This window comes from Oncorhynchus tshawytscha, unplaced genomic scaffold, assembly GCF_018296145.1.
Source record: "Oncorhynchus tshawytscha isolate Ot180627B unplaced genomic scaffold, Otsh_v2.0 Un_contig_37_pilon_pilon, whole genome shotgun sequence".
Classification (NCBI taxonomy): Eukaryota; Metazoa; Chordata; class Actinopteri; order Salmoniformes; family Salmonidae; genus Oncorhynchus; species Oncorhynchus tshawytscha.
In genome coordinates this window covers 671,158-698,988 of record NW_024609825.1, presented here as the reverse complement: position 1 = coordinate 698,988, position 27,831 = coordinate 671,158, and the positions used below count along the sequence as shown (strand labels likewise).

Here is a 27,831-nt window from a genome sequence, read left to right as displayed (position 1 = left end):
CTTGTTCATTGTTATGTTTTTATTAAGCTATTATTTGTTGCCAATTGACCGTTTACTCTGTACAATTGAATACTGATGAAAGCTCAACACGCTTCACAACTGCGCTATGTAGAGCCCACAGTCATTGGGTGATACGGTGTCAGTTTTCTGCTGCGACACTCGATCACGTGACTCTTATGAGTCAGTGTCCGAAAAAGTTGCAGCTTTACTTTGACATCGAGCGCACCAGGGGCTACGAACATGGGACTACTACGAGATGAACTTCTGAAGTCAATATGGCACGCATTCACAGCCTTGGACGTGGATCAAAGTGGGAAAGTGTCCAAATCACAGCTTAAGGTAGGCTTTAAAGCGTAGTTATTAGGCCTACAGTATTATTTCATAATGAAGTAAAATTAACGATTGTTTGCTTTTTGATAAATTAACCGAAATCTAAATTAATTCTAACCGTGGAATATTTTCTCATTTAGCTGATCCGAATATCAGACCCAAACAAAAAGTTCTGATCAGTTGGATAAAAAAATATTTGACCATGTATAATTCACTATACACTATACTTTTGTGTTGCTTCGCTTCCCTCACATTAGGGAATGTTGTGTCAACTGCCAAGTGATAATTCAGTCGGCAACATCGACAGCAAAGTAAAGACAAACTTCTGCTGTCCCTCAACTCACAGGCTACTCAGTTTCTGCTTATATCAGTAGTATTTTTTCTTACTCATGTCTATGTCTAGCATTTTCTCACAAAAACAGGAATAACAATGGTTCTATGGAAATAGCCTTTGTTGATTGACAGATACCCATGAATGTGGGACATGCATGCCTTGATGATAATCTTGCTTTACACGCGATATTTCTGTAATTTGAACAGAATCTACAGTGAGAGTGTTGAGATTGTAAAAGTCAAGGGACACTGCTTTGGAAGGCTAGGTCATAGACGTATATACATACTTTCGACATCCAGAAATTAAGTATTTTCAATGTCTGGAAATGTTGTCTTTTCACCTTTCATTCAGCACCTAAATTCCACCTGAGCTATCGCAACACTCCATAGTGAACATCCTGACTGGCTCGGGAAATGTTGTCAACCATCCATTGTTGATATTATTTTTCAGACAGTCCAGTCTGTTCCGATTTTCTAGTTTATAGATGTTCATGAGTGGCTTGTTTATAAATATCATAAGATTTATTTTTATATATTTACTTCACTCTACATCTCAACAAGGAACTTTTGAACACACTTTTTGTAAATGTTTCCAGGAAGGAACAGAAGTAAATGCTTGGGCAGCAATGCTTGAACTGACAGCAACACATGCTTAGTCATGCATGTCAATGTGATCTTAGACTAAACAGAGATCCTTTTGAAAAATCTCCATGTAATTGTGTTAATGGAAGTATGATGCCCACTTGTATGAGGAATCTTTTTGATATCCCTTTGGACACCCCAATATTACTGTAGCGTCATATCTCTACTATGCCCAGTGAATACCAACAGTATGACAGTAACCTCGCCCCCAGACTCATTGTGCATATCCTGTATAAAATGCTTCTGAGCATTGGGGGGGAAATATCTGGTGAATGATATTACTATGACGGCAACGGTTTCCCTGACTGCATGATCTGATCTGACTGTGGCTCTACAGGTGCTCTCTCATAACCTGTGCACCGTGATGAAGGTACCCCATGACCCGGTGGCACTGGAGGAGCATTTTAAGGATGATGATGAGGGCCCTGTGTCCAACCAGGGTTACATGCCTTACCTCAATAGATTCATACTGGACAAGGTAAGCAGTAAGAGCACCTAGCCTGGTCCCAGATTTGTTTGTGCTCTTTCCAACTCCATTGCTCATTGTCATGCCAAGTGGCGCAGCAGTCTAAGTCACTGCATCTCAGTGTTAGAGGCGTCACTACAGACCCTGGTTTGATCCCAGGCTGTATCACACCCGGGGAGGGTTTGGCTGAGGTAGGCCATCATTGTAAAATAATAATTTGTTCTTAACTAACTTAAATTAAATAAAAGTGACAAGGAGTTGTCAGACTTCAAATCAAAGTTAATCTGATCACAGTTTAGTAGATGATGTAGCAAGTGCAGCTACTAGCTCCTAACAATGCAGTAAAATGTCAAACTGACATTGCACTCAGGCTGCTGAGCACCTGCGTCATCCTCCTCACCTCAGTGGGTTTGTTAGTGGAGGGCTCTGTTTGGGGATTTCATTGGGATGTTAGGTCCATAGAAATATAACCACTAGAATGGACATAGCCTCTAGATCTCTAGGTGTATGAGGTGTAACTCTGGAGTGCCGTATCCCCATAGGGGATGATAAGACTTAATGGGAAGTGTTTTATGGGTGCCTTTAGAAAAATTGTTTAAATCAATGTTTTTCTGTATATAACTTTCCTTGCTCATAATATGATGAGCGTTATTGCTATTTTCAGTATTTATCTTAGTTTTTAAGATATGCATGTCACTCATATTAAAATGTATTGGTTTTTGAGAAATAAATGGAGCAAACAGGATTTGTTTGACCTTGAACAAGGCTGCCATTGTTATGGTATGTCTACTGTGTGAGTGGCAGAATCGTTCTGTTTCACAGCCATCAAGGAGGTGTGAGACCCACCATTGGGAGTTATCGAATGAAAAAAAACATGTGTGCTGAAAATTACTGCAACGAGTACAGGAAAATATAGCCTTCATTTCAAAACAAACGTCCATTCAACTTACATCAGCTACTATCATTTCCTCATGTGTCATACATTGCATTTAGAAGTGAAGGGTTAACATGCACACTACTATAGATCTATTCCAGAACATGATTATTGCATGATGCAGAGTCTTTGGTTTTCGCTGAGTTTGTTCTCTAGAAAAGCTTCACTATCTGATTGGTAAACACCTTGTTGTTACTCGTATTGCAGGGGTTCTCAAACGTTTCGGGGCCTGGGAGCCTTTTTGTGATAGCAAATTTATAGAGACCGACTCAATCAGAACACGACTCGAGTGAGATAAAAAAAAAAATAGCATACAAGGAGTTTTATTATGACTTCGGCAGTGCTTGGGAAGTAAGATTTTAAAGGCCCATCTATTGGCATCGGAGAGATAATAATTACTGATGTCCTTATTAATATTCAAGCAGTCATCATTGGTAATGAATGCACTGACTTTGTAAACATCAGTGTTAAAGCAAGAAGTGATCTTCAAAGTTTTTGTCCTCCGTTCTCAACTTGGCAGACCATCAGATATAGCCCACATCTGTAGACTTGCAAGGCTTGCCAACTGTTTCCATAGCAATAACACCAACACTGATGTCAATTAGTAAACTGCTTTAGTCCTTGTGCTAGTTGTACTTGGGGGCTATTTCCTTGCCTTTCTCCTCCGGAATCTGACTTGAATTGAAATGAAGAGATGAAGAACATTATGTTTGTACTTCACATCCTGTGGGCTAAAACGTAGGGCAGAGAAATATTAGGCTACTACTGACCCTTTTTAATCTTATTGCCCTTAATTACAGTATGTTGAAGAAAAATAGGGGAAGTTGTTTTGTTCTGTTTTGTGTAAATGTTGGCTTTATGTTAATTACAGGTTAGGGATAACTTTGACATACTGGAGTTCAACAATGTGTGCTGGACCCTGTGTTTCAAGAAAAACATCAACATGAGCCATCTTCTCATCTCCAACGATGATGCCTTCAAGGTCTGGTGCATCTTCAACTTCCTGTCTGAAGACAGGTACCCACTGGTCATCATCACAGAGGAAGTGAGACACAAGACAACACCTCTAATGCACATACATATCTTATTTGTTCAGCAGTAATTATGCTCTTCCAGTTAAAATAATTCCCATTCATACCACAGGACTGACTAGCTGTGTCCTTTCCTCCTCCCCTCCTCTCCTCCCCCCTCCAGATTGAGTACTTCCTGAGGAAGCTGATGGAGGCCATGGGAGGCATTTGGAATCAGGAGAGGTTTGATGATTACAAGCTCATGTTGAACAGGAAGCAGCAATGCCCGAGTGCCTGGGAGCTGATAGAGCTGGTTGGCATGGGCCACTTTAGTAAGGGCATGAACCGCCAGACCCTGTCCATGGGCATCTCTGAGGTCTTCCAGGAGCTCATACTGGATGTTCTCAGACAGGTTCGCCTGCGGTACCCTCTCTCACTACTCTTTATGCATCCCAAATTGGACCATATTCCCTATGTAGTGCAATACTTTTAACCAGAACCCATAGGGCTCTGTTCAAAAGTACTGCACTACATAGGGAATAGGGTGCTAGTTGGGACACAATGACTGTCTACTCTACACTGACCTCTTTCAGACCTCTGCTGGGGGTAACAATAAAATGGATATAGATAAGATATTACAATCCTGAGTGTGACAGATTCATGTATTTTTTTCCTGAAGGGCTACATGATGAAAAAAGGCCACAAAAGGAAAAATTGGACAGAGCGCTGGTTTGTGCTTGGACCAAACTCTATGTCATACTATGTGAGTGAGGACCTCACTGACAAGAAGGGGGAAATTTTGCTGGACCGCAACTGTTGTGTGGAGGTAAGAACAATGTATTATTCCATTGGTCACTCTTAATGCTATCATTTAACTCCTAAATAAATTGTGTGAAGTGTTGGAATACATGCTAGCCCACCTTTGTTAACCAGCTTCCTTTGGCATTGTTAACCCATAGCCTACGATTTCCGCGGCCCCACGTAAATGTAATTAACATAATAAAACAATCCCCATCTAAATCTATCTGTTTAAGTTAGAGATATATGTTTTTTTGCATGGGCTGTGTCTCAATCCACCCCATCCACCGATATTGCCCTTCCGCATCTGCGCTGAAAGGTGGCAGGGCTAGAGCGGTGTTTGTCAGACCATGAAACATCCTGAAAAAACAGTATTTTCACGAAAACGTCTGTAGCGTCCGCATTCCACTGATTTCAAAACTCGGTCCTCCAGAAAGTGGAGACTAATACCTTTGCAGTTCTACTACATGATATCTTTCAAAAAAGCTGTGTTAGAAAGGATTACCTACACATTCTGACCAGCTCATGTTATAGACAGAATCGTGCTACATGGCAGACCAATCCGAACTCATCTCTCGGCATGTCCAGCCCATCCATTATCTCAGCCAATCATGGCTAGCGGGAACGTTCCTGTCTTTTTCTGTGGCTAAACCAACTAGGCTCATAATTTAACAATTTTATTAGTATTTACAGATGGCATACAAGCTTGTAAATGTTTTTTTTTTTTTAATATTATTATTTATTTTTTTTACCCCTTTTTTCTACCCAATTTTGTGGTATTTTGTGGTAGTTACAGTCTTGTCTCATCGCTGCAACTCCTGTACGGAGTTGCAGGAGTTGGTCGAGAGCTGTGCGTCCTCCGAAGGCGTGCGTCCTCCGTGCGTCCTCCGAGGCGAAGGTCGAGAGCCGTGCGTCCTCCGAAACACAACCCAACCAAGCCGCACTGTTTCTTGACACAATGCCCACTTAACCCGGAAGCCAGCCACACCAATGTGTCGGAGGAAACACCGTACACCTGGCGACCGTGTCTGCATGCACAGTGCCTGGCCCACCACAGGAGTCGCTAGTGTGCGACTGGACAAAGATACCCCTGCAGGCCAAACCCTCCCCTAACCCGGACGATGCTGGGCCAATTGTGCACCGCCCCAAGGGTCTCCCGGTCACGGCCGGCTGGGACAGAGACTGGACTCATACCCAGAATCTCTAGTTGCACACTCGGGAGGCCCACAAGTTTGTTATTAAGGCACATAAAAGTTCACATGTTCCAGAAGGCATTTCTGCCCCCCCAAAAAATTACGTTCAAAGGGCTCTCCTGTGAAGTAGTGACACACGACATACACCTAGTTTCCTGAAATGAGTCACAAATTCAATGTTTCATCAAACTCTAGAGGGTTAATGTGGTCAACGCAAGGAAGTGTGCAGTGAGTGTGTGACGTCTTGTTCTCTCTGCAGTCTCTACCAGACAAGGAGGGGAAGAAATGCCTCTTTATAGTCAAGTGCAGCGACAAAAGCTTTGAGATCAGCACATCAGATAAGAAGAGGAAACAAGAATGGATTCAAGGTAAAGTGACCAATCCCTCACCACCATCTTAATATATTCTGTAAACAGCAAAGCTTTTTTCTCTTTATTTTAAACCTCAGAGGAACTTAAACATACAGCTGGGCCAGAGTGATGTGAGTGTATCAGGGTGTGAGGGCGCTGCATTAGATAAAGCAGCCAGCCTTTCTTTATCTGACTCTCCTCTCCTCACTTCCCCTCCCAGCCATCCAAACATGCATCCAGCTGCTGAGGTTGGGCCTGCCCTCTCCGCACCGTGAGGCCAGGCTACGGCGCAGGGAGCTCAGGCAGAAACAGCAGGCCGAGCAGGGGGAGCTGGAGGAGAGGATGAGGCTGCTGCAGATAGCCAATGAAAACAAGCATAGACAGCTGGAGTCCATGACGAAGGTACTGTCTATTTCTCTGTCCCCCCTCTGTGTTTCGCTCCCTCTGTCCTTCTCTCCTCTCTCTGTCAATTCAATTCAAAGGGCTTTATTGGCATGGAAACCATATGTTTACATTGCCAAAGCAAGTGAAATAGATAATAAACAAAAGTGAAATAAAAAATCAGAAATTAACAGTAAAATAGTAGACATTTGTGCAATGTGCAAATAGTTGAAGTACAAAAGGGAAAATAAATCAACATAAATATGGGTTGTATTTACATTGTTTTTTTGTGCTTCACTTGTCCTTTTCTTGTGGTAACAGGTCACAAATATTGCTGCTTTGATGGCACTCAGTGGTATTTCACCTAATAGATATGAGAGTTGATCAAAAAACCTTTTTTTTCAAATTCTTTGTGGGTCTGTGTAATCTGAGGGAAATATGTCTGTTATATGGTCATACATTTGGCTGGAGGTTAGAAAGTGCAGCTCACATTCCATCTCTTTTTGTGGGCAGTGTGCACATAGCCTGTCTTCTCTCTCTCTCTCTCTCTGTAATTTGAACAGAATCTACAGTAAGAGTGTTGAGATTGTAAAAGGCAAGGGGCACTGCTTTGGAAGGCTAGGTCTTCTTTTCCTGTCTGGGTCTGTCTGTCTGCCTGGTGGTCTGTGTACCAGCCAGGCTCTGAGAGAGAGCCAGGTCTGCCTACGGCGGCCTCTCAATAGCAAGGCTATGCCCACTGAGTCGGAAGTCAAAGCTTTCCTTAGAACATGTGGGCTGAGCAAACATTTAACAGAACACACAAAAAAACTCTATCAATTATTTGTACTTTGAGGCACTTTTAAACACAGGGGCCCCTCAGAGGTGGGTGCTCAGTCCCCTCCTGTACTCCCTCTTCGCTCATGACTGCACGGCCAGAGTCCAGCACCATCATTAAGTTTGCCGATGTCACCGTGGTCAGGTATTCTGCTTTGTTTTTTGGTTAGTTATTTTCAATGTGTCATGTATATTTTTGTTTTCTCTAATTGTGATTCTGTCCTGGGGCTCTGTGGGGTCTGTTTGTGAACAGAGCCCCAGGACCAGCTTGCTGAGGGAACTAGGGATGGGAATTTAACCTTCTGTTCGAGTACCCTCATGATTTTTTTCTGGAGTACTCAAAATGAAATAAGTTATTTTTAGAACAAGGGTGGAAACTGGAAAAAATATGTGCGTATTTGTCTACGGTATATGCCAACAGTGAGCAACAATGCCTAATTTATCAGAATGTTACAGATAACAAATCCTAATTGCTAAATTGCCTTTAATATATAAATAAAAAAACAAGTGCCATTTAAGATTAATTTATTGACACTGTAATAACTGGTTATATTATATCATCGCACCAACAAGCATTGCGTTGCCAAGCTCTAAAATGGAAGTTGCTTCTATTTGTGACACTGAACGCGATGCAAGTCCTGGCTCTTCCATCTCCACATTGGCTTTTAAAAGCATATACTCATCTCCTCATTGGTTATATCCACGTGGTTTGATTGAAAGATTAAATGAGGTCGGTCAGTCGGTTGTGATAAAACACCTTATTATGAAAGTTAGATGCCAATCGCCATTTAAAGTCGGTTGACTGTTTTATGTTTGGATTAATTGTCGGAGTAGAGGACCTGGTGCATTTCAGGTAAAATAACAACTCAACATTTATATCCCAGGATAAATTAGCTAGCAAGCCAACTAAACAGGACAAATTAGCTAGCAACTGCAAGCCATCTAGCTAAATTGCCATAAATGTTTAATGCTTTTCGACCTGTCCCCAAATTAGCATAATTGGTTTATAGTTTGTTTTGATATTTCAACCTGTGTGTTGTGATCACGTTTGGTGTGGGGGGACAAAATCAATTTGCGCACGCGCTGGTCTGGTTTTGGCATGGTGTAAAGTGACTGCTGAGAGCCCAACGAACAGATTTGGGTTATAGCTCTTTATAGCAAAGTACATCCTCCTGAATGTTCATGACAAACAACAGATGTGTAGAATTATACAAAGGTACATTGTGCTATCAAGCAACAGAGAATCAAGATTTACATTGCGCCAGGTTTCTATCTCTAGGTCATTTACTACTTGTTTATTCATAAATACTAATGCAACATAGGACACTAGGTCCTTCCCTCAAATTATAAAGTCCAGTTCATCTGCGATGTGGGAGAAATAAACTGGAGGGAGGGTTTGCCTGTTCCTGGCAGACAGGCCAACATTTCACACAGACACTAATCATGGAATGCAGTCTTTAGGTTTTATCAGGCATCGTAAATCAACTGTCAGCGTTAAGCCTCAGAGGATCCTCTCAGAAGAACAGACAGTGTGAAAGTACTAATATAAGAATACATTCTAATATAGAGCAATGTGAATAACATAATGTTGTAATTTCCACCACAGGCAGCGCACAATTGGCTCAGCATTGTCCTGGTTAGGGGAGGGTTTGGCTGGCCGGGATGTCCTTGTCCGGCTGCGCTCTAGCGACTCCTATGGCATGCCAGGCGCATGCACTTGTTTCCTCCAGCATATTAGTTTGGCTGGCTTCCGGGTTAAGCGAGCAGTGTGTTAGTGACTCAATAATTCCAAAACTGCAGCTCATTGTTGGAACACATATTTTCCTACTTCAGTCAACCAGTCCATTTTGAATGTGTGGGACAAGGAGGGTAAAGGGAATTTCGGGAGCAGAACTGTGCAATGCTCGGTTTGGTTTATTTTTTATTGTGTCCTGCATATGCACATGTACAAATGTAACACTAGAGTCAAGGCAAATTAACATAAGTTAATAGTTTTACAGTATTGGAAAAAATGTGATCTCTTTTTAAAGATCATTTATTGATGTCAGTTCAAATACTCAAGTACTTTATTTCTCATGCCAGTCCCTAGAGGGGACTCTTCTCTAGGTTCATCTCTCTGTAGATGATGGATTTGTTATGAAAGGTTTCGGAATCGCTTCCTTTAAGATGGTCATAGAATTTAACGGCTCTTTTCTGGATCTTGATAATTAGCGGCTATTGTCCTAATTCTGCATGCGTTATTTAGTGTTTGAATTTGTACATTTGGTGTTTGTCCCATTTTGTGAATTATTGGTTGGTGAGCGGACCCCAGACTTCACAACCATAAAGGACAATGGGTTCTATAACTGATTCAAGTATTTTTCGCTAGATCCTAATTGGGATAATTCATTTTATGTTCCTTTTAACGGCCCTTCTTGCCTTGTCTCTCAGATCGTTCACAGCTTTGTGCACGTTACCTGTGGTGCTGATGTTTAGCCCGAGGTAGGTATAGTTTTTTGTGTGCTCCAGGGCAATGGTGTCTAAGTGGAATTTGTGTTTGTGATCCACGAAACTGGACCATTTTTGGAACACCATTATTTTTGTCTTAATGAGATTCACTGTCAGGGCCCAGATATGACAGAATATGTGCAGAAGATCTATGTGCTGCTGTAGGCCCTCTTTGGTTGGGGACAGTAGCACCAGATCATCAGCAAATAGTAGACATTTGACTCAAATTCTAGTAGGTGAGGTTGGGTGCTGCAGAATGTTCTTGTGCCCTCGACAATTCAAATAGTTAAAATCAAATCAAATTGTATTGGTCACATACACATGGTTAACAGATGTTAATGCGAGTGTAGCAAAATGCTTGTGCTTCTAGTTCTGACCATGCAGTAATATCTAACAAGTAATCTAACAATTTCACAACAACGACCACAAAAGTGTAAAGGAATGAATAAGAATATGTACATATACAGTGGGGCAAAAAAGTATTTAGTCAGCCACCAATTGTCCAAGTTCTCCCACTTAAAAAGATGAGAGAGGCCTGTAATTTTCATCATAGGTACACTTCAACTATGACAGACAAAATGAGGAAAAAAAATCCAGAAAATCACATTGTAGGATTTTTTATGAATTTATTTGCAAATTATGGTGGAAAATAAGTATTTGGTCAATAACAAAAGTTTATACTTTGTTATATACCCTTTGTTGGCAATGACAGAGGTCAAACGTTTTCTGTAAGTCTTCACAAGGTTTTCACACACTGTTGCTGGTATTTTGACCCATTCCTCCATGCAGATCTCCTCTAGAGCAGTGATGTTTTGGGGCTGTTGCTGGGCAACACGGACTTTCAACTCCCTCCAAAGATTTTCTATGGGGTTGAGATCTGGAGACTGGATAGGCCACTCCAGGACCTTGAAATGCTTCTTACGAAGCCACTCCTTCGTTGCCCGGGCGGTGTGTTTGGGATCTTTGTCATGCTGAAAGACCCAGCCACGTTTCATCTTCAATGCCCTTGCTGATGGAAGGAGGTTTTCACTCAATCTCACGATACATGGCCCCATTCATTCTTTCCTTTACACGGATCAGTCGTCCTGGTCCCTTTGCAGAAAAACAGCCCCAAAGCATGATGTTTCCACCCCCATGCTTCACTGTAGGTATGGTGTTCTTTGGATGCAACTCAGCATTCTTTGTCCTCCAAACACGACGAGTTGAGTTTTTACAAAAAGTTATATTTTGGTTTCATCTGACCATATGATATTCTCCCAATATTCTTCTGGATCATCCAAATGCTCTCTAGCAAACTTCAGACGGGCCTGGACATGTACTGGCTTAAGCAGGGGGACACGTCTGGCACTGCAGGATTTGAGTCCCTGGCGGCATAGTGTGTTACTGATGGCAAGCTTTGTTACTTTGGTCCCAGCTCTCTGCAGGTCATTCACTAGGTTCCCCCGTGTGGTTCTGGGATTTTGTTTCTGGTGTCCTTTGACAGCTCTTTGGTCTTGGCCATAGTGGAGTTTGGAGTGTGACTGTTTGAGGTTGTGAACAGGTGTCGTTTATACTGATAACAAGTTCAAACAGGTGCCATTAATACAGGTAACGAGTGGAGGACAGAGGAGCCTCTTAAAGAAGAAGTAACAGGTCTGTGAGAGCCAGAAATCTTGCTTGTTTGTAGGTGACCAAATACTTATTTTCCACCATAATTTGCAAATAAATTCATTAAAAATCCTACAATGTGATTTTCTGGATTTTTTTTCTTCTCATTTTGTCTGTCATAGTCGAAGTGTACCTATGATGAAAATTACAGGCCTCTCTCATCTTTTTAAGTGGGAGAACTTGCACAATTGGTGGCTGACTAAATACTTTTTTGCCCAACTGTAAATATATGGATGAGTGATGGCCGAATGACATAGGCAAGATGGTATAGAGTACAGTATATAGATATGAGATTAGTAATGTAGGGTATGTAAACATGAAATAAAGTGGCATTGTTTAAAATGACTAGTGATACATTTTTTACATCAATTTTTTTATTATTAAAGTGGCTAGAGATTTGAGTCTGTATGTTGTCAGCAGCCACTCAGTGTTAGTGATGGCTGTTTAACAGTCTGATGGCCTTGAGATAGAGAGAGCCCGCAGGTTTTGGTAGCGGGCTGTGTCGGTGGCACTGTATTGTCCTCAAAGCGAGCAAATAAGTTGTTTAGTTTGTCTGGGAGCAATACATCGGGGTCCGCGACGGGGCTGGTTTTCTGTTTGTAGTCCGTGATTGACTGTAGACCCTGCCACATACCTCTTGTGTCTGAGCCGTTGAATTGCAACTCTACTTTGTCTCTATACTGACGCTTAGCTTGTTTGATTGCCTTGCGGAGGGAATAGCTACACTGTTTGTATTCGGTCATGTTTCCGGTCGCCTTGCCCTGATTAAACGCAGTGGTTCGAAACTTTCAGTTTTGTGCAAATGCTGCCATCAATCCACGGTTTCTGGTTGGGGAAGGTTTTAGTAGTCGCTGTGGGTACAACATCACCGATGCACATGTTAATAAACTCGCTCACCAAATCAGTGTATACATCAATGTTGTTGTTCGACGCTATCCGGAACATATCCCAGTCCACGTGATCGAAGCAATCTTGAAGCGTGGAAACAGATTGGTCGGACCAGCGTTGGACAGACCTGAGCACGGGTGTTTCCTGTTTTAGTTTCTGTCTATAGGCTGGGAGCAACAAAATGGAGTCGTGGTCAGGAGGGCAAGGGAGGGCTTTGTATGCATCGCAGAAGTTAGAGTAACAATAATCCAGAATTTTGCCAGCCCGGTTTGAGTATTCGATATGCTGATAAAATGTAGGAAGCCTTGTTTTCAAATTAGCCTTGTTAAAATCCCCAGCTACAATAAATGCAGCCTCAGGATATGTGGTTTCCGGTTTACAAAGTCAAATGAAGTACTTTCAGGGCCGTCGAGGTGTCTGCTTGGGGTGGGATATACACGACTGTGATTATAATCGAAGAGAATTCTCTTGGTAGATAATGCGGTTGGCATTTGATTGTAAGGAATTCTAGGTCAGGTGAACAAAAGGACTTGAGTTCCTGTATGCTTATGATCACACCACGACTCGTTAATCATAAGCATACACCCCAGCCCTTCTTCTTACCAGAGAGATGTTTGTTTCTGTCGGCGCGATGTGTGAAGAAGCCAGGTGGCTGTACCGACTCTGATAACGTATCCCGAGTGAGCCATGTTTCTGTGAAACAGAGAATGTTACAATCTCTGATGTCTCTCTGGAAGGCAACACTTGCTCGGATTTCATCTACCTTGTTGTCAATAGACTGGACATTGGAGAGTAGTATACTCAGGAGCGGTGGGCGATGTTCCCGTCTACGGAGCCTGGCCAGAAGACCGCTCCATCTGCCCCTTCTGTGGCAATGTTGTTTCCTAAGATTGTGAAGCAAGGTGGCCATCTCTGTCGGCGCCGGGAGACTTTTCGTTAACATACAGTATATGTTGAAGAGGGTGGGGCTCAAGCTGCATCCCTGTCTCATTCCACAGCCCTGTGGAAAGAAGTCTGCGTTTTTTTGCCCATTTTAACCGCACACTTGTTGTGTACGTGGATTTTACAATGTTGTATGTTTTTCCCCAAACACCACTTTCCATCCATTTATATAGCAGACCCTCTGTCTCTCTCTCGCTTTCTGACAGGGAATCCTCACACCTCTCCCTGTTACTAATCACACTTTTATTGTCCTCTGTTTGTCTGCTGTAAATGACAGTTAACTTCTCTGCCTTGGGGCTGTAGCCCCTTAAGAATTAATTAACAATTAACAATGTTGATTGTATTCTATGGTCAAAGGCACAGGTTCTGTCCTCATCCAGGCCTGTTTCCAAGCATTTTACACAGACCTGTCACACATTCTTCCACTCTCTCAGCTGAGACAACCCAGACTAAATCGGACACATTCATGATCCATCAGGGGTGATTGTAGTAGTTATATTGTAGGGTTATTATAGTAGTTTGGGAATTATACTACCAGTTGTCGATTGACCTCAGTAAACCTGATCCATGATGTCATTTTACAGGTAGCCTACTCCTGAAGGTATAAAATATATTATAATGAGCATGTTACAGTATTTGTAAAATGCTTCAGTACTTCTCAAGTCTGTGGTGAAAGAACTTGATGGAAAAGTCCAGTGGCTGTGTGAAGGAGGTGTGATAGTTAAAGACAATAGGCTGATTATATGGTCAAGTTCTCGCTACTCTTTACTACATTCAATTATAATGGACAGAATGAAAGGTCAGAGCTTACCTACCCTCCCTTTCCCAAGTCAAGGAAACCCCCCCCCCTCTCTCTCTCTCTCCAAACTTGCTTTCTCCTATACCCTTTATTATATATATTGTTGACATGTATACAAATATAAATACAAAGTAGTTAAGTATTGCTGTTTAGATTAACAATTGATTTAGTGAAGGTTTATTTGTTATTTATCACACCACGGCTCAGATGCTCTCCTAGTATTACCTGGGGGGGGGGCTGTGGTTTCTGTTACTCCCAGAGGAGTTTCAGTTCCTCATTAATGAACACCATACCGTGAAGTCTCATGCTTAACTTTGACCCATGTTTAACTAGTGTAAAACTTGTAGAAAACATGCCTTAAAAACTTCTTAAGGCTAAGGGGCAGTATTTGGAAGTTTGGATGACTGAGGTGCCCAAAGTAAACTAGAAAACACTCTAAAGTTTCTAAAACTGTTAAAATAATGTGAGTATAACAGAACTGATTTGGCAGGTGAAACCCAGAGGACAATCCATCCAGGAATTTTTTTGTTGTTGAGGTCATTGGATTTTCCAATGCTTTTCTATGGGAAACCCAAATTATTAGGATCCAGATTGCAGTTCCTATGGCTTCCACTAGATGTCAACAGTCTTTAGAAATTGTTCAATTTTTTGTTGTTGTTGAGAAATGAAGAAGTAGTTGTATTCTTTCTAAGTGTCACTCAGGTGGACTCTAGTCTTTTGGTGCGTGTGAATGAGACCGCGCTCCTCGTTGTTTTTCTCCGGTATTGGAAACAGTTTATTCCGTCTTAAATTTGATCGATTATTTACATTTTAGGGTACCTGAGGTTGGATTAGAAACGTTGTTTGAAACGTTTGGACCAAGTTTACAGGTAACTTAATAGATCCTTTGTAGGCATGTTGGGCGAGTTGGAACCTGTGTATTTCTGAATCTAACACGTCAAATAAACTGACATTTTTGGGATATAAAGAAGGACTTTATCGAACAAAACGACAATTCATTGTGTAACTGAGACCTTTGGGATTGCAAAAAGATGAAGATCTTCAAAGGTAAGCGATTTATTTTAGCATTATTTCTGACTTTCGTGATGCATCTGTTTGGTTGGAAAATGTTTTTCATGCTTTTGTATGCGAGGCGCTGTCCTCAGATAATTGCATGGTATGCTTTCACCGTTAAGCCTTTTTGAAATCTGACCAAGCGGCTGGATTAAGTTTATCTTTTAAATTATGTAAAACACTTGTATCGTCATTCATGTTTAATAATACGAATTTAGTATTTTTGAATTTCACACTCTGCAATTTACCGGATGTTGTCAAATCGGTCCCGTTAACGGGATTCTAGCCATAGGGGATCCCTAAGAGGTTTTAATTCCCAACTGCAGTGAATCAAACATATTATTTTAGAAATGTTTATTAATTTCAGAAGCAGATCATTGTCCCCCATGATAAAATCGGGGAGGGGACTGTGTATCTGTCGCCGTCCGTTAGTACGTTCGTACATTCATACGTTAGTCAGATGCGATATCTCAGACAGCATTGGCCCGACTTTGACAACTTGGGTGAACGATGCGTCTTGCGATAGAGAGCCGGCATTTAAAAAAGTACACTGATTAGCCAAATCAAATCATATCAAATTTTATTTGTCACATACACATGGTTAGCAGATGTTAATGCGAGTGTAGCGAAATGCTTGTGCTTCTAGTTCCGACAATGCAGTAATAACGAACAAGTAATCTAACTAACAATTCCAAAAAAACTACTGTCTTATAACACAGTGTAAGGGGATAAAGAATATGTACATAAGGATATATGAATGAGTGATGGTACAGAGCAGCATAGGCAAGATACAGTAGATGATATCGAGTACAGTATATACATATGAGATAAGTATGTAAACCAAGTGGCATAGTTAAAGTGGCTAGTGATACATGTATTACATAAGGATGCAGTCGATGATATAGAGTACAGTATCAACGTATGCATATGAGATTAATAATGTAGGGTAAGTAACATTATATAAGGTAGCATTGTTTAAAGTGGCTAGTGATATATTTACATCATTTCCCATCAATTCCCATGATTAAAGTGGCTGGAGTAGAGTCAGTGTCATTGACAGTGTGTTGGCAGTAGCCACTCAATGTTAGTGGTGGCTGTTTAACAGTCTGATGGCCTTGAGATAGAAGCTGTTTTTCAGTCTCTCGGTCCCAGCTTTGATGCACCTGTACTGACCTCGCCTTCTGGATGACAGCGGTGTGAACAGGCAGTGGCTCGGGTGGTTGATGTCCTTGATGATCTTTATGGCCTTCCTGTAGCATCGGGTGGTGTAGGTGTCCTGGAGGGCAGGTAGTTTGCCCCCGGTGATGCGTTGTGCAGACCTCACTACCCTCTGGAGAGCCTTACGGTTGAGGGCGGTGCAGTTGCCATACCAGGCGGTGATACAGCCCGCCAGGATGCTCTCGATTGTGCATCTGTAGAAGTTTGTGAGTGCTTTTGGTGACAAGCCAAATTTCTTCAGCCTCCTGAGGTTGAAGAGGCGCTGCTGCGCCTTCCTCACGATGCTGTCTGTGTGAGTGGACCAATTCAGTTTGTCTGTGATGTGTATGCCGAGGAACTTAAAACTTGCTACCCTCTCCACTACTGTTCCATCGATGTGGATGGGGGTGTTCCCTCTGCTGTTTCCTGAAGTCCACAATCATCTCCTTAGTTTTGTTGACGTTGAGTGTGAGGTTATTTTCCTGACACCACACTCCGAGGGCCCTCACCTCCTCCCTGTAGGCCGTCTCGTCGTTGTTGGTAATCAAGCCTACCACTGTTGTGTCGTCCGCAAACTTGATGATTGAGTTGGAGGCGTGCATGGCCACGCAGTCGTGGGTGAACAGGGAGTACAGGAGAGGGCTCAGAACGCACCCTTGTGGGGCCCCAGTGTTGAGGATCAGCGGGGAGGAGATGTTGTTGCCTACCCTCACCACCTGGGGGCGGCCCGTCAGGAAGTCCAGTACCCAGTTGCACAGGGCGGGGTCGAGACCCAGGGTCTCGAGCTTGATGACGAGCTTGGAGGGTACTATGGTGTTGAATGCCGAGCTGTAGTCGATGAACAGCATTCTCACATAGGTATTCCTCTTGTCCAGATGGGTTAGGGCAGTGTGCAGTGTGGTTGAGATTGCATCGTCTGTGGACCTATTTGGGCGGTAAGCAAATTGGAGTGGGTCAAGGGTGTCAGGTAGGGTGGAGGTGATGTGGTCCTTGACTAGTCTCTCAAAGCACTTCATGATGACGGATGTGAGTGCTACGGGGCGGTAGTCGTTTAGCTCAGTTACCTTAGCTTTCTTGGGAACAAGAACAATGGTGGCCCTCTTGAAGCATGTGGGAACAGCAGACTGGTATAGGGATTGATTGAATATGTCCGTAAACACACCGGCCAGCTGGTCTGCGCATGCTCTGAGGGCGCGGCTGGGGATGCTGTCTGGGCCTGCAGCCTTGCGAGGGTTAATACGTTTAAATGTCTTACTCACTTCGGCTGCAGTGAAGGAGAGACCGCATGTTTCCGTTGCAGGCCGTGTCAGTGGCACTGTATTGTCCTCAAAGCGGGCAAAAAAGTTATTTAGTCTGCCTGGGAGCAAGACATCCTGGTCCGTGACTGGGCTGGGATTCTTCCTGTAGTCCGTGATTGACTGTAGACCCTGCCACATGCCTCTTGTGTCTGAGCCGTTGAATTGAGATTCTACTTTGTCTCTGTACTGGCACTTAGCTTGTTTGATAGCCTTGCGGAGGGAATAGCTGCACTGTTTGTATTCAGTCATGTTACCAGACACCTTGCCCTGATTAAAAGCAGTGGTTCGTGCCTTCAGTTTCACACGAATGCTGCCATCAATCCACGGTTTCTGGTTAGGGAATGTTTTAATCGTTGCTATGGGAACGACATCTTCAACGCACGTTCTAATGAACTCGCACACCGAATCAGCGTATTCGTCAATGTTGTTGTCTGACGCAATACGAAACATCTCCCAGTCCACGTGATGGAAGCAGTCTTGGAGTGTGGAGTCAGCTTGGTCGGACCAGCGTTGGACAGACCTCAGCGTGGGAGCTTCTTGTTTTAGTTTCTGTCTGTAGGCAGGGATCAACAAAATGGAGTCGTGGTCAGCTTTTCCGAAAGGGGGGCGGGGCAGGGCCTTATATGCGTCGCGGAAGTTAGAGTAACAATGATCCAGGGTCTTTCCACCCCTGGTTGCGCAATCGATATGCTGATAAAATTTAAGGAGTCTTGTTTTCAGATTAGCCTTGTTAACATCCCCAGCTACAATGAATGCAGCCTCCGGATAAATCGTTTCCAGTTTGCAGAGAGTTAAATAAAGTTCGTTCAGAGCCATCGATGTGTCTGCTTGGGGGATATATACGGCTGTGATTATAATCGAAGAGAATTCTCTTGGTAGATAATGCGGTCTACATTTGATTGTGAGGAATTCTAAATCAGGTGAACAGAAGGATTTGAGTTCCTGTATGTTTCTTTCATCACACCATGTCACGTTGGCCATAAGGCATACGCCCCCCCCGTCTTCTTACCAGAAAGATGTTTGTTTCTGTCGGCGCGATGCGTGGAGAAACCCGCTGGCTGCACCGCTTCGGATTGCGTCTCTCCAGTGAGCCATGTTTCCGTGAAGCAGAGAACGTTACAGTCTCTGATGTCCCTCTGGAATGCTACCCTTGCTCGGATTTCATCAACCTTGTTGTCAAGAGACTGGACATTGGCAAGAAGAATGCTAGGGAGTGGTGCACGATGTGCCCGTCTCCGGAGTCTGACCAGAAGACCGCTTCGTTTCCCTCTTTTTCTGAGTCGTTTTTTTTTTGGTCGCTGCATGTGATCCACTCGGTTACACTGGTTGTAAGGCAGAACACAGGATCCGCATCGCGAAAAACATATTCTTGGTCGTACTGATGGTGAGTTGACGCTGATCTTATATTCAGTAGTTCTTCTCGGCTGTATGTAATGAAACCTAAGATGACCTGGGGTACTAGTGTAAGAAATAACACGTAAAAAAACAAAAAACTGCATAGTTTCCTAGGAACGCGAAGCGAGGCGGCCATCTCTGTCGGCGCCGGAAGTAGCCAGATGGTGGCTCTATAACAACAGATTCAAAATGCTAGTTTTGAAAGGTCACGCCCCTCACCCCGTTTGACATAAAGTCATAAAATTCGTTACATAGGTCCCTTTCCTCACAAGGAACAATTCTGCCTTAAGGACACAAGGTCTGCCATGATGGATTTTCCGCCATTTTGAATTTTGTGAAGAAGACTTAAAACACTACTGTTCTTGTACCAAATGAACAATCTACACAAAACAAATATATGTGGCATCTATGGACAAAGGTCTCTCAATGCAATATTTTCCAGACTAGTATATAGAACAACATGGCCTCTATTGATCAATAAACATTCATGTGGGCATGGTCTGGCACATAAATGGATAGACACTGTGTGTGCAAAACATTAGGAACACCTTCCTAATGTTGAGTTGCACCCCTTTTACCCTCAGAACAGCCTCAATTCATCAGGGCATGTATTCTACAAGGTGTCGAAAGCATTCTACAGGGATGCTGGCCCATGTTGACTCCAATGCTTCCCACAGTTGTGTCAAGTTGGCTGGATGTTCTTCAGGTGGAGCCATTCTTGATACACATGGGAAACTGTTGAGTGGGAAACCGGTACACTCAAACCGGTACACCTGGCACCTACTACCGTGCCCCATTCAAAGGCACTTATATATTTTGTCTTGCCCATTCACTCTCTGAATGGCACACATACACAATCCATGTCTCAATTGTCTCAAGGCTTACAAAGAGATATAAGAAAAATCAGGGAACATTTTTACATGTAGTTAACCCCTCATTTTTGGCACTAAACAGGGGGGGGGGGTTTACTAAACTATATGGAATTGTTTTAAGAAGGTCATACCAAGGATCTTTTTCTTATATGACTTTGAATTTTAAGACCCCTTGAATAGGGTTGAATATTTTCCCTGTATTTTACAAATGTTCCATCCCGAGAATAAATCACTTTTATTCTCAGGATGGAACCGTATTTCCTGCCAAAACCGTAAGTGTCATTATAAAGCATATAAATCGGCCTGCCTGGATTTGATTAGAGCTTTGATCAAAAATTCAATCTGATGCTACCTGAGCCTGATGAGCCATACATTAAATTGATTGTATTAGCCCAAGCCCAAATTATTGTGTCATTATCCAATACACATATGACATTACACATTTCATTAAAACATAGCCCATAGATGTAGCTAGCTATACAATGCCTTCGGAAAGTATTCAGACCCCTGATTTTTTTTCCAACACATTTTGTTATGTTACAGCCTTATTCTAAAATGGATTAAATAAAAACAATCCTCAGCAATCTACACACAATACCCCATAATGGCAAAGCGAACACTGTTTTTGGCAAGTTTATTAAACATAAAAGACCCTTCGCTATGAGACTCGAAATTGAGCTCAGGTGCATCCTGCTTCCATTGGTCATCCTTGAGATGTTTCTACAACTTGATTGGAGTCCACCTGTGGTAAATTCAATTGATTGAACATTATTTGGAAAGGCACACACCTGTCTATATAAGGTCCCACAGTTGACAGTACATGTCCGAGCAAAAACCAAGCCGTGAGGTTGAAGGAATTGTCCGTAGAACTCCGAAACAGGATTGTGTCTGTTGGGGGTTACGGTAACCGTAACTGAGAACCGCTTTTCATTCCTATATATACCATTTGTTTTGATGAATGTTGTTATTTGGCCTTACTGCTATTAGCTCATACAAACTCATTAAATAACAAATTCACTACATGGAACAACAGATATCCCCCCCAAAAAATCTAAAGGAAGTTTGTTCTGAAGTGTCTGTCCTATATCTGAGAGATATAAGAAAGATCAGGAAACATTAGTATATTTATATATATTTTTTTACATGTATTTAATGCACTAAGCAGTCTCCATATATACAGTACATCCATTCATTTTTTTCAACTGGTACTGGGGGACCTTGTGAGGCCTGTGGGCGTCCTAGAGCAGAACAATAGTTTGTAGGCCAAAACTTTCAGACGCTACAGATGATTTTGTGAGAAGACCGATTTTTGGGATGTCTCATGGTCTGACCGCTCTATCTTTTTCAGCTTTCACCTCAGATGTGGAAGTGTGACATAGGCAGATGCAGTGGATTGAGACGAATCCAATGCAATGTATTGTGCTAATTAAATTTCCACGGGGCGCGGACATCAACCTTAGAGGCTTAATCTGTTTGACTCAGAGTGATGAAATTTGGCCCACATGCTCAGGGATATGAGTCTAGCTAACCCAAGCGATATCTCAGACACCACTGGCCCGATTTTGACTAAACTTGGGTGAATGATTCGTCTTGCCATAGAGATCCGTAATTTACAAAATTACACTGATTGGCCCAATGGGGGTGCTGCATCATTCGTGGGGGACGACATGTTTACTGTTGCCTTGTTTTTAATTAGATCTGAGAAGAGGGGGGAAAAGCACTTATGCAAACGTAGCTGGCTCAGGGACACCTGTGAAAGAGCTGATGCCTGTATTCCGGTGCTGGTCTGCTGGTTATTTAGATCTGTCTCAGACTACCCACTTCCCCCTTTGCACCAGCATCTGGAGGCCCAGCTTTTCTTCTCAAGTTCTCAACTCAAATCCTGTATAGCTCAGTTGGTAGAGCATGGCGCTTGCAACACCAGGGGTGAGGGTTTGATTCCCAAGGGGGTGGGGGAGTATGAAAATATATGCACTCACTACTGTAAGTCGCTCTGGATAAGAGTGTATGCTAAATTACTAAAATGTTTTAAAAATCAGATCAACTACCACTGTCCAATTGAAAGAAGTCCTTATCTTTTTATATTATTTTGTTGCTGTATTGTCACAATTCTAAAGGATAAACATATTATACAGGGGTCTGATAAGTCTAATGAGTGTAGCTTGTCCCACTGAAAAGCAGAAGCCTGTCCAATATATAATTGTTTTTTCCTTTAGACCAAACTCAAAGACGAGTTCCTTTTAAAGCCTGTTGAATTGAGGGATTTTCCCTATCAGTTTCCCCAAAGTAACCTTTAGTTGAGAGTGTAATGGCTGAATTAACACCAAGTTGACATCAATTGAATTTACTTTTTTAATTGCCATTTTTGAAGCCATGTCCCCACGTCGTTGTATTTTCCTAAATAAGTATATATAACACACTGTTGTTGTTAGAATCTTAATATCACAAACAGAATTTGTGTTCTAAGCAATTTTATGAGGCCATTCCCCCCTGTCCCTCATTCACTGGCAGTCAGCCTGCGAGGCAGATGATGGCCCCTCGAAACTACACCTAAACTATATACGAATTCATTTCACACATACAATAATATTAATAATAATAATAATCGAGTTAGCCAAGACTGACAATAGATTAAGATTGATATCACTTTATTCATCAAATGTACACAAAGTCCAACTGCAATGTGACTTCTGCTTTATCCCAACCCCTCCGAAAGACACATACATGTGCAGGCTGGAAAGGTTGGAGCAGGGGGCTGCCACACTGGGCGCCCATGGAGCAGCTGATGGGTGAGAATATTATGTATTGATAAATTGTATATAAAGAATCTGGTTAATAGCGCAGCATGGAATTCAAAGTTTGGATTTTTGTCACATGCACAAGTACAGTGAAATGCATAACTTGCAATCCCTGACCAACAGTGAAGTATGACATATAAAAATAGTATAACAAGAGAAACAAGAGAGGAATCTATATACAGAGCCAGTACCAAATGTACAATGTGCAGGGATACTGGAGTATTTGAGGTTGATATGAACATGTAGGCAGGTATGGCAGCAGCATAAATGGTGTGTCGGTGTTGGTGAGTGTGAGTGGGTGTTGGTTTGAGTGTGTGCAAGAGTGTCAATGTAGGCAGATGGATATACACGTTGTTTTTTTAACCTTTCTTTAAATAGGCAAGTCAGTTAAGAACAAATTCTTATTTACAATGACGGCCAAACCCGGACGACGCTGGGCCAATTGTGCGCTGCCCTATGGGACTCCCAATCACGGTCAGATGTGATACAGCCTGGATTCGAACCAGGGACTGTAGTGACGCCTCTTGCACTGAGATGCAGTGCCTTAGACCGTTGCACCACTCGGGGGCAGTATGGCAGGGCTGAAAAGTGCTGAAAAGTGACTGGTAGCAGGAATATATAAATACCTATGGTAATATACTGTCACGTTGGTATAAAGGGATCGGGATACAGGCGCAGAAATAGGTAACAGGGTTTTTTATTTACCCAAATAACAGCGTGCCATGTCAAGGCATGGGGACAAAGCCCAAACAAACACGTATACAAAACACAGGGTTGAGACCCAAACGAAAGAGCGAGGAGTACCTCGAATAAATACACAATTGACAAGACCATGGTGAACAATTACTAATCAAGGAAATGGGGACCAGGTGTGCGTAATGACACAGTTCCGGAGGGATCCGTGACATATACTAATGGTAATATATTCATGTAAACAGGAGTAGTAATGACCAGTAGCAGCATAAATGGATAAATACTTATGGTAATGGAAACCAATAACCAATGAACAGCAGTGTAGTGGTAGTAACATTCTGGCCAAGGAGTAGGGTTGATCCGAGCGTTCAACTCCAATGGCAGTCAAGCACCCAAGCTAACGTTTGCTAGCTACTTCCAGACATGAGAGAACACCTCACTCTGACCTCACTACTTGCCCTAGCAGAGCTGGTTAGGCTGTTTTTATGTTATCCAGAGTGTTGGTGACTCGTTCCCTTGAGGCCAGGCTTTTCTAGTGTTAAGGCTTCTTCTCCCTTGGCTCCTGACAGAAACTGGAGGAGGCAGTGGCCACAGCGACTCTGGAGGAGCAGAGGAGAAAACAGACCCAGACTGACCTGCAGGACCGCTACAGAATGGACCTGGAGAGAGAAAAAATGGTAACCAACCACAAAGCTACACTCTAGCTCTGTTCCAGGAAGTGCATACTCAGAATCATTGCAAACAACATATTGCTCAGCAAGACTTATCTCATGACTTTGAATCATTGCGTTTGATGAATAACAAAGTAGTATTACTATTACTCACATTATGAGTAACAGTATTATTTGTGGAGTAATCTGGGAAAATCTACACTAAACAGAATTGATTGTCATATGCACACCACATGCTACTTTGTACTGTGGTGGTGTGTGTGCATGTGTGTGTGCGTGCGTGCATTCATGTCTGTGTGTTCAGATTATCATATCAAACTGTGTGTCCATTGTCCCCTGTCAGGTTCGTCAGCAGATGGAGGAGCAGGTGGCCCAGAAGTCCAGTGAGTTGGAGCAGTACCTGCAGCGTGTCAGGGAGCTGGAGGACATGTACCACCGCCTGGAGGATGCACTAGAGGATGAGAGACAGGCCAGGCAGGATGAGGAGACCATGCGCAAACTACAGACCAGGTGAGACACAACACACACTTGACACACACGCCGTCATTGAAAATAAGAATTTGTTCTTAACTGACTTGCCTAGTTAAATAAAGGTAAAATAAAATTCTAGATGCCAGCCGTATCAATGGTTTCCCAGTGGGGTGATGAAAGTAATACATGGTTTGAGCGGAGCAGATTCAAAGTTTTAAACATGTAGTTGCCGCTTCACGCTTTTTCTGGTTCAATATTTTGAGCCGGTTCCGGCTGGCTGGCACGCTCACTGACCTCACTCTGGGGCGGTGATTACTCACTGTGCAAAGTTTTGGAAAACAATTATCTCTTATAATACCTCAAATCACATTCCTCTCTTTTCAAAAACACTTGAATAATTTTCCATATTACATGCACAACCAATAGTATGGAAACTTTATCCATGTAGTGTGTATACTTTCCAAGTTACAGTATTTCCTTTTTTAATGACATCACAAAATAACAAACAGTATGACATTAGTGTTGTATAGATCGCCTCTGACAATTTCCCCACGTTCTACATTAGAAATATTGTTCCATTATTTGCTTTTTAACGTGTTAGAGTTTCAGCAGGAAAAGGTCTGTTGAGACAAAGCACATTCCTTTGGTGAATTTGGAGAACGCAAGCCTGGATCTTCTCACTTGATTTACAACATGACTTGAGTGTCAATCACCACTAGTTCTTTCCTCCCCCCTCTACGGGTGAAATGGGGTCTGATTGAAGTTATTCATTGCAAACCTGATCTGACCTATGGATTCTCGTGGTCAGTCATGACAAAGAGATCCTAGCTTTAATCTGGATTCGCCTGGTCAGTCTATGTCATGGAAAGAGCAGGTGTTCCTAATGTTTTGTACACTCAGTGTATGTGCACTGGTTAAAGGTAGTACACTATATAGGGAAACGGGTGCCATGTGGTACACAACACACACAGATGGAGTGTACATTAGTGCACAAAAACAGTTGTGTATCAGAAGACTGTGTATAGATGTTAACATTCACATTCTCAGGCGACTGCACCCAACATTTGTTTGAGTGTCTGTCTGTGATTGGTTCATGTGGTGTGTCGGTTTCTGCATGTACCCAGGCTTCTGGAGGAGGAGTCAGCCAAGCGGGCGGAGCTAGAGCAGATCCACCTGCAGCAGCAGAGGGCCATCTCCCAGACCCAGGCTGAGAAGCAGGAGCTGGAGAGCGACCGGCTGGCCAAGGAAATGGCCCTGCAGGCAGCCATGCTGCAGCTGGAGAGTCTTGAGAGAGAGAGGCACGGAGCACTGGAGCAATACGAGGTCAGAGAACAACACCCTGTCTGTGTTTCAATATGGCTGTTAGTAGGGACCATGTCCCCTATTAACACTTCACTTAAAGTAAGGTATTGCTGGGCCATTTCATAAACAAGATAAAAACACATTTGTCAGGAAGTACTTTCTTTAGACCTATATGTCTGTGAGCAACTACTGGTCTTTATTCGGCTGAACATAGTGTTGAGTCAGTGGAAGGCTGCCTGACGTTTGAACCAGAAACAGTCCCTGGCGCCAAACTTGGCTTCTTCTCAAATTACTCCTCTGTCAACTGTTGACGCAACACAAAACCGTCAGAGGTCTCTCCTTGCACTCTGTTGCCATCTAGTGGTGATATCACTGAGAACTGTCTCTACTTCAAGAACAACAGCAAAACGTATTTATTATTTAAACAGACTTGTACTTGCCATCATTGAGATATATGGATAAACCCTGTGTGTGTGTTTGTGTTACAGGAGGTGAGAATGAAACTGGAGCAGGCAGCTAATAAGACCAAGAGCTGGAAAGACAAGGTGGCCAAGCATGAGGGACTGGTCCGTCTCATCCAGCCAGGTAAGTAAGAATGAGAGAGGCCAACATCACCATAGTAGAATGTCCTCCACTGCATGTTCATGTTCTGTTCTGTTCTCCTCCCCATACTCATATTACAATGCTATTGATGACTTTGTTCTATTGATCTATTGTTTGAATACAGTCTGTGATGTTTTCTTTCTCCTTCTGTCTGTGTATGTCTGTGAAGGCGATAAAGGACCACAGAGGATGACTAACTGGGGCCCAGCAGCCTTCACAGACACTGAGCTGGACCTGAGGAAGAAGTCCTGGCAGGAGAGGAAGAACCACAACCAGTCATCCCAGTAGACTAGAGATGGTGCTTCTTACCTGATGGTCCAGACATCTTACTGTGATCGTGTAGCATCAGGATACTGTTGTCTTGTGTTGTTGAGAATTAACTAATGTGTACGGTTGCAAATTTCCTGAAACTTTCCCAAAATGTCCAGGATTTCCAGAAATCCTTATTGCTGAATTCTCGATTTCCTGCTTATTTTCTCCTAATTCTGGGAATCTTCTGACTGGGATATCTGGAATTTTTAAAAACTCTACTAAAGTCTTTAACCAGGAAAAAGAGCTGTATATATTCAGTGAATAATGTTAAACTTTTTTTTAAATAATGTCATGAGAATGTAATAAGATGTTTTATATTTAAACTGCCAACGCATAAGTAGCGCATCTTATAAAATATATTTAAAGACATTTCTTTATACTGTTTCTGTCTGTTTTCCTCTTAGAGCAAGGTGAGACGCGTCTCACTTAGCCAACAGGAAATGCAAATGCACAACGCCAAATGCTAAAACTCAAACTTTCATTAAAACACACATGCAGGGTACTCAATTAAAGCTACACTCGTTTTGAATCTAGCCAACATGTCAGATTTTTAAAATGGTTTTCGGCGAAAGCATGAGAAGCTATTATCTGATAGCATGCAACCCCCCGAAATACCTGAAGGGGACGTAAACAAAAGAATTAGCGTAGCCGGCGCTACACAAAACGCAGAAATAAAATATAAAACATTAATTTCCTTTGACAAGCTTCTTTGTTGGCACTCATATGTCCCATAAACATCACAATTGGGTCTTTTTTTCGATTAAATCTGTCCATGTATACCCAAAATGTCCATTTATGAAGCCCGTCTGATCCAGGAAAAAACAGCTTTCCAAAACGCAACGTCATTTTTTTTTTATTAAAAAAGTTGCCTATAAACTTTGACAAAACACTTCAAACTACTTTTGTAAACCAACTTTAGGTATTAGTAAACGTTAATAATCGATCAAATTGATCACGGGGCGATCTGTATTCAATAGCAGCAGGTCTTGAAATCTTGGTCGATATTCTCTCTTTCAAAACTTCCTCCTGTGTACTCGATGACAGGAAGTGCCTATTTCTCATTTCACCAAGGATTAACTTCAACCCAATTTCCAAGACTGGCGACATCGTGTGGAAGCTGTAGGCATTGTAAACTGGACGCTATCTATTTTCC

At 42.5% G+C, this 27,831-nt stretch overlaps 1 protein-coding gene across 1 annotated transcript; it reads left to right on the top strand.

Annotated features, from left to right (window-relative positions):
* Positions 1-189: 189 nt before the first annotated feature.
* Positions 190-27,047, top strand: LOC112263838 (switch-associated protein 70). Its single transcript, XM_024440471.2, has 12 exons — positions 190-339; positions 1,643-1,783; positions 3,577-3,750; positions 3,900-4,127; positions 4,395-4,541; positions 5,966-6,074; positions 6,277-6,458; positions 23,889-23,996; positions 24,334-24,500; positions 25,586-25,784; positions 26,252-26,348; positions 26,536-27,047. Exons 1-12 carry the CDS (start codon positions 241-243, stop codon positions 26,652-26,654), a joined length of 1,770 nt encoding a protein of 589 aa, XP_024296239.2. The 5' UTR covers positions 190-240; the 3' UTR covers positions 26,655-27,047.
* The last annotated feature ends 784 nt before the right edge of the window (positions 27,048-27,831 follow it).